Source organism: Callorhinus ursinus, unplaced genomic scaffold (assembly GCF_003265705.2).
Source record: "Callorhinus ursinus isolate GAN/ISIS: 27379988/994484 unplaced genomic scaffold, GSC_fseal_2.0 scaffold4, whole genome shotgun sequence".
Lineage (NCBI taxonomy): Eukaryota > Metazoa > Chordata > Mammalia > Carnivora > Otariidae > Callorhinus > Callorhinus ursinus.
Window position 1 is genome coordinate 51463660 of NW_027397066.1, and position 21493 is coordinate 51485152.

Below are 21493 nucleotides of genomic sequence, written 5' to 3' on the forward strand. Positions count from 1 at the left end.
GATAGTCATTTTACAGGGCAAGAAAATCGCAGTAAAGAAAGTTTAAAAATAGAACAAAGAAAAATGTAAAGCTGACACAAAGTCAGAGAAATAGCAGGGAGACCAGAAATCAAGATCAGTCAAAACACCTAAGAGAACAAATAGAGATGAAAGACAAAAAAGGAGAACTCTCCTTCCAGGAAACCCAGTCTTCTGATGAATGTCTTTCTTTCTTTACAAGATTAACAATTAACATTATTATAACTGCAGGGCATGCAAATAAACAGCATCAGAAGTATCATAATAAAAAATTTATTCTGGGGGTGCCTGGGTGGCTCAGTCGTTAAGCGTCTGCCTTCGGCTTGGGTCATGATCCCAGGGTCCTGGGATTGAGCCCCGCATCGGGCTCCCTGCTCAGCGGGAAGCCTGCTTCTCCCTCTCCCACTCCCCCTGCTTGTGTTCCCTCTCTCGCTATCTTTCTCTGTCAAATAAATAAATAAAAAAATAAAATCCTAAAAATAAAAGTTAAAAAAATTTATTCTGTGTCAGAAAGTAAAGAAATAAGTTTGTAAAAAATCTAACAATTGTAGTTACATATATAAGATTATTATTATTTGAATATATTTATGAAATTCAACAAGATATGCAATGCTATTGGGTTTAAATATGCTAAACATAAACATAAAATATTAAAGCAATCAACACATAATTTTGTTTTGTTTCATTTTTACTGTTGTAAAATTGTTAGTGTTAGCACTTTTTTTCCTTGCCTTTTATTATTTGGTAGATACATTAAACATAATGTCCAATTTAATTGACTTACAGAAAATTCTCTATAATGTAATACAGCAAAAAAATGTTTTTGTGCTTTTTAAAACTGAAATACCAGTAAGTTTTTGAAATAAAGTATAATGAATGAAAATTGCCTGAATATTACATTTTTTACTAAAGTGTAATTTACACATAATACATGATTTTTAGGTGTGCAACATACTGACTCAACACCTACATATATTATGAAATGATCACCTCAATAAGTTACTATCTGTCACCATACAACGTTTTTATACTGACTATATTTCCTATGCTGTATACCACATTCCCATGTGTTATTTATTTCATAAATGGATAACTGTACTTCTTAATATCTTTCAACTACTTTATCCATCTCCCTATTCCCCTACCTTCAGGCAATCATTAGTTTTCTGTATTTATGAGTCTCTTTCTGTTTTGGTTTGTTGATTCATTTGTTTTGGTTTTAAGAGTCCATATGTAAGTAAAGTCATATGATATTTGTCTTTCTCTGCCTTATTTTGCTTAACTTAATACTCTCTAGTTCTATCTATGTTGTTAAAACAGATATTTTTTTTACGGCTGAGTAATATCCTGGTGTGTGTGTGTGTGTGTGTGTGTTGTGTGTGTACCATATCTTTTTATCCATCATCTATTGATGGACACTTAGGTGGACACTTATGCTTTCATATATTTGTTAGTGTAAATAACGCTCTGATAAACATAAGGGGTGCATTCATTTTTTGAATTAGTGTTTTGATTTTATTTGGTTAAATACCCACAAGTGCAATTGTTGGATCATATGGTAGTTCTATTTTTAATATTTTACAGAATCTCCACACTGTTTTCCACAGTGCCTGTACCAATTTACATTTCCACCAACAGGGCACAAGGATTCCCTTTTCCCACATCCTCACCAACACATTTTCTTTCTTGTCTTTTTGAAAATAACAGTTCTGAGAGATGTGAAATGATACCTCACTGTGGTATTAATTTGCATTTCTTTCATGATTAGTTATATTGAGGATTTTTTCATGTTGGCCACATAAAATATGGTACAATAAATACAATTATTTGAATATTATTTTTCTTTAAGTGTTGGGTATACTTTATAAAATAACAGTCATTTTATAAAAATGAAAAGGTCACAATTTACATATAGTTGTTAAAGATTAAATATATGGCTAGTAAAATAAATAAAGTAATAGTCGTCAAGAAATCATTAAGTCTAGGGTGCCTGGGTGATTCAGTTGTTTAAACCACTGCCTTGGCTTGGGTCATGATCCTGGAGTCATAGAATCGAGTCCCGCATTGGGCTTCCTGATCAGTGGGGAGTCTGCTTCTCCTTCTTACCCTCACCCGTCTTGTGTTCTCTCTCTCTCTCTCTCTCTCAAATAAATAAATAAAATCTTTATTTTTTATTTTTATTTTTTTAAAGATTTTTATTTATTTATTTGAGAGAGAGACAATGAGAGATAGAGAGCAGGAGAGGGAAGAGGGTCAGAGGGAGAAGCAGACTCCCCCCGAGCAGGGAGCCCGATGTGGGACTCGATCCTGGGACTCCAGGATCATGACCTGAGCCGAAGGCAGTCGCTTACCCAACTGAGCCACCCAGGTGCCCAATAAATAAAATCTTTAAAAAGGTCCTCTAAAGAAAGCATTGTCTAAAAAAAAAGAGAAATCATTAAGTCTTGATATAGCTTTTAAAACTAATCACATTATTGTCACATATATTCTTAACATTTATTTATTTATTTATTTATTTATTTATTTATTTATTTAGAGAGCATGAGTGGCAGAAAGAGAGGGAGAGACACCCAAGTAAGCTCCACGCTAAACACGGAGTCCAACCCTAGGCTCAATCCCACAACACTGAGATCATAACTTGAGCAGAAACCAATAGTCCAGTGCTCAACTGACTAAGGCATCCAGATGCCCCTGTCTTATTTTTAATTATCCATGTCAGAAACTGGACATTTCTAAGATTTTCTGCAAACTACTTATTATTAGAAATAGGCTCTAGACCACATACAGAACTTCTGGCTCAAAATGTTTTAAGATTTCTTGTAATTGTTATGTATATCTATATATACTGTAAACTATCATACAAGCAGTCATAGACTTACACATCATCTTAATTGCACATTCCTTCTACACATGCATTAGCCTTTGATTCATTTCTTCTTTTTCAGACAAGAGTAGAAATCATATTTTTATTATGTTGTCATTATTAATTTAAATACAAACATTTTCTTGCAACTTTCTACTTTATAGTAAAAGCATTATTTTCAAATGTCCTCTCACTTATCATTACAATCTAAACTTTCTGAAACCACCTCATTAAATAAGTTTAGTCTAAGTCTTTCCAAAGATGACAATAATTATTTGTTTGATAACCATATTTTATGCAAAGATAGGAATAACACAAACAACTCCATTAGTATGCAAATAAACTGGAAACATTTTTGTAAATAATCAGGATAATATTGTTAACATAGGTAATGTGATGAGGCACAAAATTGTAGTCTGGAAAAGTTCTCCCTAATTTAGAAAGTACTGGCAAAAATATACAGGGAAATTTATTTTCATTCTAAAAGTTAGAGAATCAATTCCATGACAGATCTCTGCACTTGTTTTTTCCTCTTTTCTTTATCATAATCCCTTTCTGGTTCATTTCTGCGTATTTAAATCCTACATGTCTTTGAGGTAAATATTAGAACCTACCTTCCCAAAGAATTTTAAACAGGTTAAGCATATTTTAAATAATTCTATTCCATACTATATATGCTTTCTGTTCCTATTAAAAGTTCTACCTACTTTACTCTAAATTATTTTTAAACTGTTTGATGGGGCACCTGGGTGGCTCAGTTGGTTAAGCGACTGCCTTGGGCTCAGGTCATGATCCTGGAGTCCCAGGATCGAGTCCCAGGATCACGTCCCGCATCGGGCTCCCTGCTCAGCAGGGAGTCTGCTTCTCTCTCTGACCTTCCCCCTCTCATGTACTCTCTCTATCTCATTCTCTCTCTCAAATAAATAAATAAAACCTTTAAAAAATAAATAAACTGATGCATTAAATTGTGAGCTTTAAGATTTTCAGAAAAGAAATATTGTTCAAATAAATACAAGAGATTGAAAGTGCTCACTAGCAAAAACCATATAATGTACAACACAAAGAATGAACTCTGATGTAAACTATGGACCTTGGGAAATAATGATTTGTCAATGCAGGTTCATGAATTGTAACAATTGTACTACTCTGATGTGAAATGTTGGTGGGAGATGTGTGAGAGCAGAGGGTATATAAGAACTCTGTGTATTTGCTGCTTAGTTTTGCTATGAATCTAAAACTGCCCTAAAATTAAAGTCTATAAAAAATGCTTCCTAGTAATTATAGACATTTTCATGATGTTTAAGTTATGAGTAAACATTATGGTAAAATTGTAAAATAAAAATCCAATTTAAATAAACCTCATATAAATATTTCTAAGTAAATAACAAAGACACCTCTTAATGAGGTAAATTTGGCTATTAATGAAATTAAATAGTATAGTTTTAATTTACTGTAAAAGAATCCCTATGTGAAAGAGATTTGACCAGTATAAATACATGGAGTAAAGTTTTTGCTTAATATTTTGCTTTCATATAAGTAAATACTTTTTTTTTTGATACTAAGAAAATAGGTTTTATTGCTTATATTACTTGCCTTTGCCTACCAGGAATTTGTATTTGTCAACTATGTATCATAAGAAAAACCAATATTCTTGAAAATAATTTCAGTTGTAGATTATAAATAAAAATAATATTGTAACTTGTTTAAATATGAAGGAGAAAATAATTTTGTGAAAAACTAAGAGTATTGTGGATTAGAGTTAGATATGAAAATATAGTCAAGAGATATATAGCACATTATTTCTGAGTTTCCTGTAAAAATAAGATTTCCATACACTGTTTCCATCATAATATTGAACTTATTCTTACAGATACATTTGAACCAATTTGAGAAAACTGTAATATAAATTCTAAATTATGTACAAAACTTACATGCTTTGTGGAATTTTTGTTTAACATCATGAATAGTGGATGTTTGCACCACCTGAAAAGGAAAAGAAAATATAATTATTTTAAAAAAGTATTTTTTGTTTGCTATATTTTTAAGAAGAAAACATAATTTAGTAAAGTACAAAATTATTATGAAATAACCAGTGTGTTTTGTTTGACTTTTTATTCATTACTGCTTTGACCACTTTGAAATATTGCATCTGTATGCCTTTATCTAAAATTTTATTTTTTATGTAGCAATAATGATGTCATTATATGAGGTTATTAAATGGTCATCTCAAAAATATATTTCTGAATCTTCTTTGTCCATAATATTCAATTTCTGGTTTCCAAACTGGAGAGACTACCAATTAAAATATGAATAAATACACAAGATATACAGAAGGTAAAAGAGTTTGTAACAGAGAAGCTTCAGTATATGAAGTTGATTTATATGGGCAAAAGAGGAAAATGTTTACTACAGAATATCATCTGAAAAAATATTCTATCTAAGCTCCCTCATTAGTTATGTTATTACATCTCCCATCTCAAAATGTTATGTCTATCAAAATTCATGTTAGATATATTAGATATATAATCAGATATATTAGTATTCATTCATGTTAAATATATGGATTCATCAGGATTGCAAAATGTATGAGGATGAGAATTCTATTTAAACACCTCAAGCCAATACAAAATTTTTTTGACTCTCTGACTGTTCATATCAAACTTGCTAACTGAAATTTTTTTCTACCTCTGGTCACTTTCATTGGCTTATGAAAAAACTCAACAATACTTCAAGATCTATAACAAAGGACAAATCCATGGCCATGTAAGAAAATATATTTCCTTTCTCTAAACACATATAGAATATTGTGTTCATGATGTATTTTATTGCTACACTAAAATCTTACAGCTATTTTGAGAGAGTGAAGTGAATAATAAAAGTGCATAAAGGATGGCACATAATAACACCTCAGGCAGTTCTAATTAACATTATTATATTATATTTAATATTTAATTGAATATTAAAAGTATAACAATGAATGCATTGATTTTACCACATTCAACTCTCTGACTAATAGGTCTATAACCAAGGGTGGGCTACATTATTCATAGAATTTTTTTTCTAATTTCTTCTATGCATATGGTTTACTAAATAAAAAAGTTCTAAGATTGAAGCACAGAATGATGATATTAATTCCCATTTGGGTAGTGCTGTAAAGAACAAAAGAACCTTAAAGAATCTGTATGAAAATTTCAAATATTTCATAACATTGCTCTTATTTGGAAGAGGTTATAAATATTTATAAAACAGTTTTTAGATAGGGTAATATATATTTATATACTTGAACATATACTTCATTTTAATATTGATAATTTAACTCTTATATTTGAATTATATTTTTTAAAACATGGTACTTTGTTTAAACATTGTTCAGGTTTTATCTTACCACTACTTAAACACAAAGCAATTTTATATGTTGCTTGTCCCTGATAAGGATGCCTAAAATCCATATACTATTTTCTAGAGTATCAATTATTTGTCCACCCTTCATTTCAAGGACCATCTAATTTGGAAAAACAAATAATTTTCATGATCAATAACTCCTTAGAGTTCACTGTTGCTCAGCTCTCACTTGATGAAGGCATATTATCCTCTGTTTACAGGCTAGTTGTTCCAACCATCTCTGAAGTCCTTGAGGACAAAGACCTGGTGTTATTGCAGTCTGCATTTCAACACTAGTGCACCATATAAAAGGTAATAATGTTTAATGTCACTTCTGTTGAAACAAAAACTAAAGCTGAGTGCAAATTCATGTGAAAACAGAAGTTTTTAAATCTGGTATGAAAAATCCTTCTCAAGTAGATTTCTGTGGAAAAGCTATGATTTCCTAGAATAATTTAAAAGAAAGTGTTGGGAATTGTGTAAGACTGTTGAATCACAGACCTGTACCTCTGAACAAATAATACATTGTATGTTAAAAAAAAAAAGATAGCAGGAAGGGAATAATGAAGGGGGGAGATTGGAAGAGGAGACGAACTATGAGAGACTATGGATGCTGAGAAACAAACTGAGGGTTCTAGAGGGGAGGGGGGTGGGGGGATGGGTTAGCCCGGTGATGGGTATTAAAGAGGGCACGTACTGAATGGAGCACTGGGTGTTATACGCAAACAATGAATCATGGAACACTACATCAAAAACTAATGATGTAATGTATGGTGATTAACATAACATAATAATAAAAAATAAAATTTAAAAAGTAAATAAAAATAAAAGACATTCTTCTAATTTGATATATGCATTTTTTCTCTGAATTTGCAAATTTTCAAAACTAAGGTTATATTCTCTTGAAGGAAACCGACGTGTGGAAATGGGTTGTTATTGCAAGCTTTTAACAAAGGTTTTAATTTACTTTTTAAAAACTACATTTGACTTTCACATGTTAGAAAAGTGCTGATTTTAAATAAATCTTTGAGACCTGCCCTAGCTGGAGCAATTTTAGTCAAATACAGACAAAAAAATAATTAACTATTAAATGATTCAGACAGTATTGCTCAATTAACCACAAGACTGTGCTTGATCAACTCCTCCAGGCCTTCTTTTGTACTCAGAACACAAAGAGAGAAAAATATGATAATTACCAGAGTATGTAAGACTTTCTGATTACTAAAATCGATGTCTCTGTAGCTTCATCAGGAAGTTTATTCATAGCTTCTATTTTTTAGCCAGTTTTAATACCTCTTAAAAAAGACAACTATCAACACAATAATTTATTCACTTTTACAAATCACAATTAATTGTGCAGATGGGAGACATAAGTATTCTGACATCTGAAATCCTGAAATTCTCTTCATTAATGTTTCTTTCTCATTAGAAGAAATTGATCTTAAAATGTTAAATAGACAAGGTAAGTGGTGTTTGTTAGTTGAATCAAAAATTTACTTCTAATTCCAACTGATTGTGATTGAGCTCTGGGTCATTATTACTGTATCCAACAATTTAAATCGATAGACTTTGAAAATGCTTTTCACATTCAAGTGAAATCTAGGATTTGCTTGAATTTGCTTCCTACACAGATACTGCAATATTACACAATAAAACTCTTTTTGTACTATTGCTACTTTCTAGAACTAAATTTTAGCTACTTTCTCAGGAACTCCTTGAAATGAACAGATGTCTTCAGAACACTGCTTATCCTGTTTAAAGAAATGAAAATTAAGGGATAAGGAAAAACAACAACCTCTCTGAAATTCATTTGACAGTAATTGCAATGATCATACCAAAAATTGTCAGTAAATTTTGTTTAGAAAAGAAATGTGTCCAGTAGTAAAGACACAGAAAAACAGAATAAAAGATGAATTGAATAGAAATGAATAAATGCAGAGGCATGAAAACACACACACGCACATACAGATAAAATATCTGGTGCAGTTTTGCTAACTGGCATGAGCTTTTTGTTCCTGGTTTTCGGGACACAAGGAAGAGTACTAGCCTGGAGAATCATATTTTAAGATTGATTAATTCAGGAAAGTGAAAAATATTCCTTTAAGAATTTCCATTGGAAGTTTTTACATTAACAAATAGAATACATACTTGCATATACTGCATATATTTTACTCAGAATGGATAGGAAGTATTCTGAGTAAACAGATATTTTATAATAAGTAATCTTCTGATAGTAACTAAAAATATATTTATGATATATTTGTTCAGCTTTATTGAGGTATAATTGACAAATTAAATGTTAAGATACTAAAAATGTGCCATGTGAGGATTTGATATACATATACATTGTTTGTTAAAGAATTTCCCCCATTGAGTTAATTAATGCATCTATCACCTCACATTTTTTGTCTTTGGTGAGGACACTTAAGTTCTACTCTCTTAACAAATTTCAATCATACAACACAGTGTTATCAGCTATAGTCATCAGGTTATACAATAGAGTCACTGACTTTATTCATCTTATAACTGAAATTTTGTACTATTTTATCCCCACCCCCCAGCCCCTGGAAACCACTTTTCTATTCTCTATTTCTAGGAATTCATTTTTTTTTTATTCCATATATACGTGATATCATGCTTTGTCTTTGTCTTTGTCTTTGTCTTTCTCACTGTGACTTATTTAACTTAGCATAATGCCTTCCAGCTTTATCCATGTTATTTTAAATCGCAAAATTTCCTTTTTCTGGTTGCTGAATAATATTCCATGTTATATCACACACACACACACACACACACACACACACACACACCAAATTTCCTTTATTCATTCAACTGTCAATAGACATTTAGGTGGTTTCCATACTTTGGCTTTTGTAAATAATGCTGCAATAAACATGGGGGTACAGATATTTCTTTGAGATCTCATTTTACTTCTTTTGGATATATACCTCAAAATTAGATGAATGGATCATATGATAGCTCTATTTTTTTATTTATTTAATTTAATTTAATTTAATTAATACAATTTTATTTTCTTTTTTTTGAGAGAGAGAGATAATGCAAGTGGGTGGGGAGGGGCAGAGGGAGAGGGAGAGAGAGAGAATCTTAAGCAGGCTTCATGCCCAGCAGTTTGAGGTGGGGCTCAATCTTACAACCCTGAGATCATGACCTGAGCTGAAATCAAAAGTCGGACGCTTAACCCACTGAGCCACCCAGGGACCCCTATATTTTATGATAGTTCTATTTTTAATTTCTTGAGGAACCTCCATTCTGTCTTCCAAAATGGCTGTACTGATTTACATTCCCACCAACAGCTTACAGGGTTCCCTTTACTCCACATTCTGGCCAACACTTGATATCTTTTGTCTTTTTGAAGATAACCATTGTTAACAGTTGCAAGGTGATACCTTATTGTGGTTTTAATTTGCATTTTCCTGATAATTAGTGGTGGTGAACATCTTTTCATGTCTGTTGAGCATATGTATGCTTTCTTAGGAAAAAATACCTATTTTAAGCTCCTTTGCCCTTTTTTAAATTGGATTATTCTTTTGCTTTGAGTGGTATGAGTTCCTTGTATATTTTGTAAATAAACCCCTTAGTGGATATGTGGTTTGCAAATATTTTCTCCCATCCATAGGTTGCTTTTTCATTTTGTTGATGATTTCCTTTGCTGTGCAGATTTTTTTTTTTAAGTTTGATGTAGTCCTGCCTTGTAGAAGAGGAAAAAAATGACAATGATATAGAAAACTGTTTCTCTGTTTTTCTCTTTGCTGTAAGTTATTCTAATGATAAAAGGATGTTTAGTAATGAACTGACAAAATCATGAAATGATTTTTATCATTTAAATTACCTTTTTAAAACAAGATTTAATCATTTCAATTCGTTTCATTGAATGCACTTCTCAAAATAGGTTGTGTCACAAATGTGGTTCAAAACAACACACGCTTATTTTCCACACACACACTATATGTATATCACAGACCAGCTGATGGATCTACTGCGCATTTTCCTCACTCTGGGATCTACAGTGAAGAAGCAGACATCACATGGAACATCGCTTATTTCCAAGGCAGAAGTTAAAAAAAGAAAAGATGGTGAATTAGATTAAGTTCTGAAAGCTTCCCTCAGGAAATAAGTGCATGCTTCTGACCTTCATTTTACAGCACAAAACAAGTTACTTCAAAGAAGTAGGCAAGTTTAATTTTACCAATCTCCTGTGTGAGGACCTGCCAAAAATTCTTAATAAACAGTACTAATGATGGGTTTACCCTTCTGATCATCAAATATTTGGCCCTCTATCCCTTACATTTCAAAGTACACACACAGCATGTCCTCATCTATGCATTCATTCTCTTGATGTGTAGATATAGTTAGGTTATATGTTATATATTTTAAACATTATTGTAGTATCATAGTAGTAGGAAAATATGAGTTCCTTTAGCATGTGGGCGATGGGGAGATATGAAATATAATTCAGTTTTCCTCCTTCACATAAAGTGTATGCTTTCCATCTTTGACCAAGACATTAGCTTCTTGGGCACATGAGAGAAATAAAAATGGTCAGATCATCAGATGTTAAATAAATATAAGATCAACTATTTTTTTCAGGTTCTTTATCTTTTTGTTATTCCTTTTTTTTAGTTTTTATTTTAATTCTAGTTAGTAACATACAGTGCTATATTAGCTTCAGGAATGTAATATACAATATTCAATAATTCCATACAAGATCAACTATTTTTTACATGAATTATAAAATTACTTCTATCACGAACATGTCATGCAGTGTATAGTGTCCATAAAATTGTGACTGCAAATGATAATCAGAATTTCTTTTTCAATGAATATGGCAGACAGCTTAGCCTCTGTTCCTCATGGTACAAAAGTGACAACTATGAGGCACAGCAGGATTATTTTCCCCATTGTACAGCTATCATTTCTTGAAAAATAACTTCTATCAGTTTCTTTCAAAAGTAGTTTTGAAGGACATAGGCTTCTAGAGTACACTTTTCTCACAGGCTTAAAAGTAGAAAAAGCAACCATATAATTTATAATCCCAGTGCAGACAATTTTTAAGTCTAAACAAAATGTTATTATTAAATACAGTACAAAGCAGGGATAAAAAAGTGTAATACAGGTAAGGAAATTCTACCACTTCTCTTCTGGACATAAGGTGTCTTAAATAGATATGATGGACCTTATAGAAACTGAATGTTATTGAAACCTAGAACTTGGATCAATTTCAATGCTTGATATATACTATTTGCTATTCTTTCATCTATACTTTGATATAGATTATCATTTTTCATCACTGAAGTGTGTTTGCTCCTAGTGTAATGTTGTAACTAAATCATTTATCTCATTTTTGTTTTAAATTAATATGTAATGGAGAAATAGCATTGAGAACCATTAAGAATACTGCTAGCAGTCATAACTAATATCACTGAATGCTTAATAAGAGTCCACCACAGTTCCAAGACCTTTACCTTTATTAAGTAATTTAATTAACATACCATCTTTATGGCTTTAGATATAACATTATCTTCATTTTACATACAAGAAATGTGGCTCCAAGTGGTTAAGTAATTTATTTGGGTGACACAGCTAACAAGTTGCAAGAATGGATTTTGAATGCAAATAACCTGGTTCAAAACATATTCTTCACCATGGTACATGACATAGAGGGGGTGAAAAAGGTGAAGGTAGAGGAATGGAGGAAAATACATTGAATATTTATCATTATAAGCACTGCTTTATGATCTATACAGATAGGCACCTGATCATAAGCAACCTTATGAAGTAAATGACACTGAGATTTTTTAAAAGGTGAAAAAATTGTGGTCATGAAATATGAATGTCCTCCTGAAGTTATACAACCAGTCACTTACCTAATATGGATTAAAAAAACAACACTTGAGAAAGTATTCACTGTCACGTCTTGCTGTTCATGATATTTATTCCAAGCATTATATTTTGGATATTTATTATACAAATCAATCATTAGCAGTTATACAAATGCAAATAGAATTTATTAACATAAAAGGATCCAAGCTAACAACTAATATGATATGGTAAATATGTGTGGAGTTTGTTGTTTCATTCAAAAGTATTAATTGAGCACCAACTATGTACCAGTAATTTTTCTATGTGTCGAGTGGAAAAATTCTCTTTCTCTCTTTCTTTCTCTTTCTCTCTCTCATTTTATTTTAAAATAATAGCCAGCACTTACATAGCATCTTATATGCACCAGGAACTTTTCTAAACAGTTAAATCATGTGAAGTCCTAACAACCCAGATTTAGGTACTGTTATCCCAGTTGACAGAGCAGAGACTAATGCACTTAGATGTGAAGAGATCTGTGTCCTGTCCCATAGCCAATAAGAAGCAGACCTGGGTTAATTATTAAGCAGTTTTATACCTGGAAGCACTTTCTAAAATACTATGGCACAATGGCACACATTGAACTAATATTCAATTATAACTAATATTTAAGAAATAAGACAGAGAATAAAGAAATACATATGTGATATATCCGAGGATGATAAGTTCTAAGAAGAAAACATAAAGGAAGTAAGAGATCTGAAAAATGGAAAGAAGAAATATGATTTTGATAGGAAGAACAAGATCTATGAGCAAAAACCCAAGCTAGATAGCAAACTATGAAGATAGCTTGAAGAGGATCCTTCCAGACAGAAGTAGCATCAAGGACAGAGACCCTGAGGGACCACAACATCCAGAGTATTTGAGAAACAGCAAGCAGGCCAGTGTGTTCGGAGCAGAGTGAGGTAGGAACAGCGTGGTTAAACACATGACCAGAGAGATGAAGTTGGGAAATAATGAATAACCTTCTAGAATATGGGAGAGTACCTTGGATTTTCTTCTGAGCGATATATGTGGCTGTTGGAGGGTTTCATCAGAGCAGTGACATGATATAACTCAAATTTTAAAGAATCAATCTGGCTTCTGTAAATTGAAGACACACTAGGTGACAATTAAAATGGTAATGCAATAATAAGTGATTCACCTATAATAATAAATTCCAAGTTCTATTTCACCAGGTGATACTGTGGAACATGTGTGAGCTCTAAGTACAGCAGATACAAACTCTAGTATATTTACTGTTTTGCTACATATTCCATGGGTGTTGGATGAAGACCCACATAGACCAGTCAGTATGTTAGAAGTAATAATGATTTGAATTCAGATGGTAAAGTCCAGAGATATATTGTGTATAGAATAAAATGATTTATTGATTGATTGAATGTAGTACAGACAGGGAGAAATTCTAGAGAATGGAAGCAGATTGATAAGCTAAGATGAGACTTTCTCTGTCAGCTCATTAAAGAATTAGCTCCACACATGAATTCTCTACTAATGGAAACACTTTGATCATCTTGCAATCACTTGCTGAGTGTTAGTGTCTTCCACCTCCTAAATGAATAACCATGAGACAACAGCAGGGACCCATCTGAAAAAATAGCACTTTCCATCACACATGCATTATGTATTATAGTACTCCACATGTTGGTCCCTCCTTTTAGGATGGATGTGATGGTGGATGATGTGAGTATTTGGAAGAGATGTAATCTGGCAGAGTGGATATGTTGTCATTTTGTGCAGAAGCAGAGCTAAGCTGTGAGTTCAGATTTTTTTTTCTATTATAGCACAGTATAGACCCAAGAAGAAATAGCTTGAAAATTAAGTATTTTAGTGAAATTGTATTTACATATTTGAATCATGACATACTTGGACCATTAATTTAAGTTAGAGGAATTCTATTGCCAACAAAGTCCTAAGAAGACATTATGTTCCCCTGAAACTAATAATACAGTATATGTTAACTAAATTGAACTTAAATAAAAATTTTAAAAAAGAAGATATATCTATGCAATGCCAGAAATGCTGATTGAAAGTAAAAGCAAATAAGTACATTTATGGATTTCCTTTTTTATAGTTGTAGAAAAATGTACTTGATTTTTTTCTTCTCATTTTGAAATGAAACAGATTTCATTTTAGCATTCAACAACTCAGGGTTTGTGGCTGTTCTCGCTGTTTATATGCTTCTTATAATGTCGAGTTAAAAGAATTCTACATAAAATATCTCTTAAGACAAAAGTAGTTTCTCAGGAATTTTAGTGTGAAAGCTCTTTGAAATCTTCCTATCTGTAAAAAAGAAGTAGCATATCTTCTGAATGTCTCAGGGATTCTATGTTAAAGTCCTTATTAAATTAAATACAGATTACAAATGGATTTTATTAAATGTTAATGAGAAACAGATAATAAATAGATATTCAGTGGCACACAGACCAGTACTGACAAATGAAGGACTCAGTTATATAGCCAGTATTTCATCAGATATTTTGCTAAAAGAAATTACAATTATATTACATTTTTATTTTTAAGAAATCAAATAGCCAATAATTGAAAAGTCAGAAATGTCCAAACATGAAGTAATATTAAATGCTTATTTTGGAGGCAGTGAAAATGTGTATTAAGGAAACTTAAACTGCAATAAAAAAAAGACAGGTGATAATTAATTCACACTTTTCACAAAATGATGTTAAAATGATGAGTTTATAAGAAGGCAGAGGTACAGCATTCTTGACTTAAGAGTAAGATCAATTCTCAACTAAAATATCCAATATGTTGATGTAGTAGGCAGTTCACAATAAATCTCTCTAAAAGAGAACTAACTTCTCATAGGAAAATAAATGAGTGTGACATTCATAGGCTTTATGTGGTGACAGACTGGTGGGCTCAGGTTACTTAGTTGAATCCCAGTAGATCAACGAGGATCGAAAATTATTTGATGACTGTCAGTTTAAAAAGCCACTAATAAAATATAACATACTAATGTTACGGAGCCCGAAAAGTTTGCACACTTGAAACTCTTAAGTGGGTAGAGAATTCATCTTTGCCTTCCTTCCCAAATTCTCCAGAGGTGTCTCTATAGCTAAATGCCTTCAGTTAAAGCTTGAAAAGCTGAGGATAGAAGGTATTTAGAGGAGATAATTTCTACTTTAGAAGATTGCCCTTTAATATTAGAGATGTCCTCGGGATGATTCGTCAGTGTGTCGGGAATCTTTATAACTGGAGAAGGTTTCTAAAGATGCTCTCAATTTCTGCAGTAAAAAAGAAAATCATCCACTTGGTCTTAGCAGCTCGTTAATGCCTCTATTTTGGCTTGTGTCATATTATCTTGTGTTGGACTACTTACATGTGATTATCCATCAAAATACAGAGAATGTCTGAAGAGGAGGGAACATTTTTTTGTTTTGTTTTGTTTTGGTTTGGTTTTCACACTAGTGTTCCCAGGATCTATTACAGTGGAAGACTGGTATTCTTCAATGTATATGAAAGAAAGAAAGAAAAACAGAAAAGAAGGAAGGAGGGAGGAAGGGAAGAGAAAGGTGATATTCTGGGGTTCTGACCTTGCAAGATATTCTTGTAGGAACTTGATGATCCATTGAACACACTTTAAGGGCAATATCAAGTTCAAACAATGACTGCCTCCAAGCTTTCGAGCTCTTATCATGTAGCCATATAAATAGCATAGTTTTCACAGCAGATGGTAAGATGCAGTGTAAGCATACGTGAATCTAAGATCACTCACATTTATGTAAAATTACACAAATTCTAACAGAAATATAAATTTCGTCACTGCTATATTCTATGTTGTTAAGAAGCACAAATGTGTATTGTGAGGATATTAAAATGCTTAAATCATATCAATGTCAGTTTCCACTTTCTGCAATATTATGCCTTCAGACCTCTTGCCCTGTAGCCTTTAGTTAATTAAAAAACAAAACGAAGCAAAAAATGGAATGTTGAATTCTTAGTGTTGCCTTAATTTACTCCTCATTTGTTAAATACTACTATTATGAGTAATAGTACAGGAAAGAAATTTGTTACTGGATAATTTTGAGCATTACAGTCTATAAAAGGAACAATTAAAAAAAAGTATGTTGTATTTAAATAACATTAAGGTCACAGCAACAGGTTCAGTAATGATTTTGAGAGGTCTTTATTGGACTAGCCAAAAGTACCAGTAAAATGTTAATCTGGACAAGGTACACGCCTAAAATATAATTTCTTTTAATTTATTTGGAATCAAAGAATCAAAGAAAAGCACAAAAATACCAAAACAAAATTATTTCTCAGAAGTACGTTATGTTAAGCACAACTTTTAATCTTTTTTGTTTGAACTCTTAGATCATGAAAGAACTAAGAACTCTTTCATCATGAACTGTCTGATAACTAATACACTCTGCTCATCTTCAGGTTTTGTCAAGAGTTACCTAAGCTAAGATATTGCTGCTTTGGCATCTGTTTTGTTTGACCAAGCAGCCTGCGGTGACCTTCACCTGACACTAGCCCTTCAGACAAGAACATGCCCGAGAGAGCAGACCTCAGAGTCACAAGTAAATGTCCATTCTGATAGGACTTTTTCAACAACCCTTGGGATTAACAGTCCCCCCTGTTTCCCAATGACTTTTCTTAATGTGCGCCTAAGATAAGACTTCCTTGGGGCTTACCAAAAGCCCCTACTTTGGTCTGAATTGACTAACTCGGCCTTAAACCAGGAACCCCTAGCACTCCACTCACACACCCTAGTAAAGGCATGGGCCTCAGGTCTTGTCTGTCTATATCGGAACCCCATCTTCTCTCACCTCCCCGTGTAGCTCCTTGAAGCCTGCTGGATACTTTCCTCCAGAACCTGTGAGTAATAAACTTCTCTATTTTCATTTCTCTTGTGGTCTGTTGTCGAACCTCGGCTCACCATCTACCACCCTGTGCTCCACTTAGTGTGTGTTAATTTGACAAATTCATAACAGGTTTATATACAGAAGATTGCCTTGATTCATTACAAGTTCAAAGAGCAAAATCCCTGTTAAACCAATATTTCACATAACTGAAATAAAATAGTAATGGAATATCATATTCCTTTTACCTTTAATATCACATTTTGTTCTATTGTACCCGGATATATACGTTTGTCTAAACTATGTGGACCATAACCACATTTGATAGAATCTATGGTATATTTATTACATAATTATTCTGTTTTGTTACATAAAGGGTGTTGTCCAGTAAAGATTAAATTAGAAATATATGTGCATATATTTATTACTTTAGGCTCAGTTGTATCCAAAGATGTGCCCAGTGATTTATATTTGATTTAAATTGTTTTTTACTTACTCCCATATGAGCATGCACATACAGAAAGAAAAAAATAAATAACTTCAATACTTTTATTACAGTGTGAAAATTTTGTTAAACCTTCCTTCATTTTATAGTTTTTAATATATTTAAATGATGTGAAAACTTTTATATTATGTTTACATCTGTAGATTTTAATTTCTTAGCAATATTCCAGGCTCTGGGCCATAGGCATTTCCTTATGGAAATCCCTACTAGAAGATGGCATTCGTTCAGATGACTCCAGTGACATAGCTTGTCTCAGTAAAATTTAAGGAAAGAGAAAATAAGGACATTGCCCAATGTCACAAGCTGGTTAAGTATGAGAGGTGGCTGAGTATCTTCAAAATCAAAGCAGAGCCCAGGATACTCAGCTGCCTCCCAAGTGTGGCAGTCCTGAACAGGCTCCCAAAAGATTTGCTTCTCAGTTTGACTGAGCTCTCTGTCTTCAGTCTTTCTATTGTCCATTCTATCTTCCACATTGTTACCAGATTTAATTTGATGAATGTAGTATCTTAAAATACTATCCCCCTGATTTGAATGGAAAGAAAATGTCCAGATGCTAGAAAGTCAGCTAGGCCTCTACCCTCAGTTCCAGCCAAACCTTCCCTTCTGTTTGCTCTAATTTGTATCATCACACCATCGACTTAATTACAGTAAGCAAGAAAGCTTGTTACTTTTCAGCTTCTTTGTCTTTGATATGTTAATTCTTCTTCCTGGAATGCTCTTTGTCCACCATTCATGCTATTTATATATGAACTGAAGTATAGTTGACATACAATATTATATTAGTTTCTGGTGTATAACAGAATGATTAGGCAATTATATACATTATGAAATGCTTACCACAATAAGTGTAGATACTATCTGTCACAATACAAAGTTATTCCAATATTACTAACTATATTCCCTATGCTGTACTTTTCATCCCTATGACTTATTTATTTTTTACCTAGAAGTTTGTACATCTTAATCCCCTTCACCTATTTTGCTCATCACCCCACCCTCTGACAACCGCATTGGTCTCTGAATTTATGAGTCTGTTTCTCTTCTTCGTTTTGTTTTTTAGATTCCACTCATAAGTGAAATAATATGGTATTTGTCTTTGTCTCACTTGTTTCACTCAGCAAAATATCCTCCAGCTTCAACCATGTTGCAGCAAATGCTAAGATTTCATTATTGTTCATGGCTGAGTAATACTCCAGTGTTTGTGCATGCATGCGTCTGTGTGTGTGTGTACCACATCTTCTATATCTATTCATCTATTCCTGGACACAGGTTGCTTCCAGACCTTGGATATTGTAAATAATGCTGCAATAAGCATAGGAATGCATATGTGTGTGTGTGTGTGTGTGTGTGTGTGTGTGTGTGTGTGTGTGTATTAGTCTTTTTGTTTCCTTGGGTAAATACCCAGCACTGGAATTATTGGATCATATGGTATTTCTATTTTCCACACTGATTGCACCAATTTAAATTCCCACAAATAACACATGAGGGTTTCCTTTTTTCCACATCCTCACCAACATTTGTTATTTCTTATCCTCTTGATACTAGCCATTCTGACTGGTTTGAGGTGATATTGTGATTTTGATTTGCATTTTCCTGATGATTAGTGATGTTGAGCATCTTTTCATATGTCTATTGACTGTGTTCTTTGGAAAAATGTCTATTCTGGCCTCCTGTCCATTTTCTAACTGGATTATTTGTTTTTTTGTATTGAGTTGTATGAGTTCTTTGTGTATTTGAGTATTAATCCCTTATTGGATATATCATATATCTTCTTCCATTCAGTAAGTTGCCTTTTTGTTTTGTTGATGGTTTTCTTCATAGTGCAAAAGATTTTTAGTTTGATATAGTCCTAATTGTTTTATGTTCTATGTTTTGTTTTGTTTTGTTTTTGCTTTTGTTTCTCTTGCCTGAGAAGATAGATCCAGAAAAATATTGGTAAGGCTAATGTCCAAGAGTTTATTCCCTATGTTTTTTTCCTAAGAGTCTTATGACTTCGGGTCTTACATTGAGGTCTTCAATTCATTTTGAGTTTGTTTTTGTGTGTGGTGTGAGAAAGTGGTCCAGTTCCGTTTGTCTGCATGTAGCAGTGTAGTTTTCCCAAAACCATTTATGAAGTGACTGTTTTTTCCTCATTGCATATTTTTGTTTCCTTTGTCCTTGATTAATTGACCACATAAGTGTAGGTTTATTTCGATGCTTTCTATTCGCTTCTATTGATCTCTGTGTTTATTTTTGTGCCAATACCATACTGTTTGTTTTTTTTTTTCTTTCTTTTTTTTTTTTTTTTTAAAGATTTTATTTATTTGACAGAGAGAGACACAGCAAGAGAGGGAACACAAGCAGGGGGAGTGGGAGAGGGAGAAGCAGGCTTCCCGCGGAGCAGGGAGCCCGATGCGGGGCTCGATCCCAGGACCCTGGGATCATGACCTGAGCCGAAGGCAGACGCTTAACGACTGAGCCACCCAGGCGCCCCATACTGTTTTGATTACTACAGCTTTGTAGTAGAAATCTGGGTTTGTGATACCTTCAATATGCTAATTCTTCCTGGGATGTTTTTTCTTTTATTTTTTTTTAATTTATTTATTTATTTGAGAGAGAGAGAGAGCAAGCACACAAGCAGGGGAAGGGGCAGAGGGAGAAGCCGGTTCCCCTTTGAGCGAGGAGTCTGATGCTGGGCTCAATCCCAGGACCCTGGGATCATCACCTGAGCTGAAAGCAGAAGCTTAACCTACTGAGTCATCCAGGTGCCGCCTGGGATGTTCTTTCTACCTCACCCATGCTAATTGTAGCATATATATTTTTAAAATCCTTTTGAGTGCCTCCTTTCACTCAATTTAGCTTTTTTCTCATCCTCATGCCTAAACCTCTATCAGATAAATAAGTATTCTTTCCCTAGCTTTCATAATATAATTTGTGTTAAACTTGCATATGCTATTTGCCATGTCATAATTTGTTTTAAAATGTGTAATCTGTCTTTCCAATTTGACTCATGTATATCAAGGTAAGGAAATCCATTTAACTTTCAACCTCAAGTAATCTAACGTATAGTACCTACTCATAAATTAACTATTTGTCTAATTAGAATAATATGTCTTTCTTGGATATACATTTGACATTTGGATACCATGGGTTTGAACTGTATGGGCCACTTGTTCACAAATTTTTTTTGCAGTACAGTACTGTACATGTATTTTCTTTCATTGTGATTTTCTTAGTGATATTTTCTTTTACCTACTTCGTTTTGTTATAAAACTGCTATATAAAATACATATAATATTCAAAATATGTGCTAACCAAATGTGTATGTTTTTTGTAAGTTTTCCAGTCAACAGTAGATTATTAGTACTTAAGTTTTGGGGGAGTTAAAAGTTAAACATGGATTTGAACTGCATGAAGGTCAGTGCCCCATGCCCCCAAATTGCTCAAAGGTCAACTGTGGTCACAATTTCATTGTTAGATTTTTTTACATAAACTGTTATCTATGTTTTATGTACTTTTTTAAACATGTGTTCCTAAAATTAACTATCTTAAATCAGCCTTGACTTAATAGGAAACAGGATTTCTTTTAATAGTATAATAGTCCCCTAATAATTTTCTTCCCTAGTGGTTAACATTTCACTTTTCAGGGGCGCCTGCTATCAAATAGTATTGGGGCACCTAGGTGGCTCAGTTGTTAAGCGTCTGCCTTCAGCTCAGGCCATGATCCCAGGGTCTTGGGATGGAGTTCCACATCAGGCTCCCTGCTCAGCGGGAAGCCTGCTTCTCCCTCTCCCACTCCCCCTGCTTGTGTTCTCTCTCTCGCTGTGTCTCCCTCTGTCAAATAAATAAAATCTTAAAAAAAGAAACATTTCTCTTTTCATCCTATCTTTACATTTCCAAGGAAAACATGATTTATTCACTTTCTTTGATCTAAAAATATGTTATTTCAGCTAGAATTTTTGTTCTATATTTACAATTCAAGTGTTTGGGAATTATTATTTTACCATGTCTGTCAATAACATACAATTTTTACAATGAAAACAAAAG

At 33.0% G+C, this 21493-nt stretch overlaps 1 protein-coding gene across 3 annotated transcripts in view; it reads right to left on the reverse strand.

Moving 5' to 3' along the window:
- The window catches only part of TECRL (trans-2,3-enoyl-CoA reductase like), a 111996-nt gene that overhangs the window by 79742 nt on the left and 10761 nt on the right, over positions 1–21493 (reverse strand). For all 3 annotated transcript variants that reach the window (XM_025887752.2, XM_073891167.1, XM_073891168.1), the window contains exon 2: positions 4813–4864. In XM_025887752.2, the coding sequence (XP_025743537.1) occupies positions 4813–4864 (52 nt within the window). The remainder of the gene's footprint in view (positions 1–4812; positions 4865–21493) is intronic.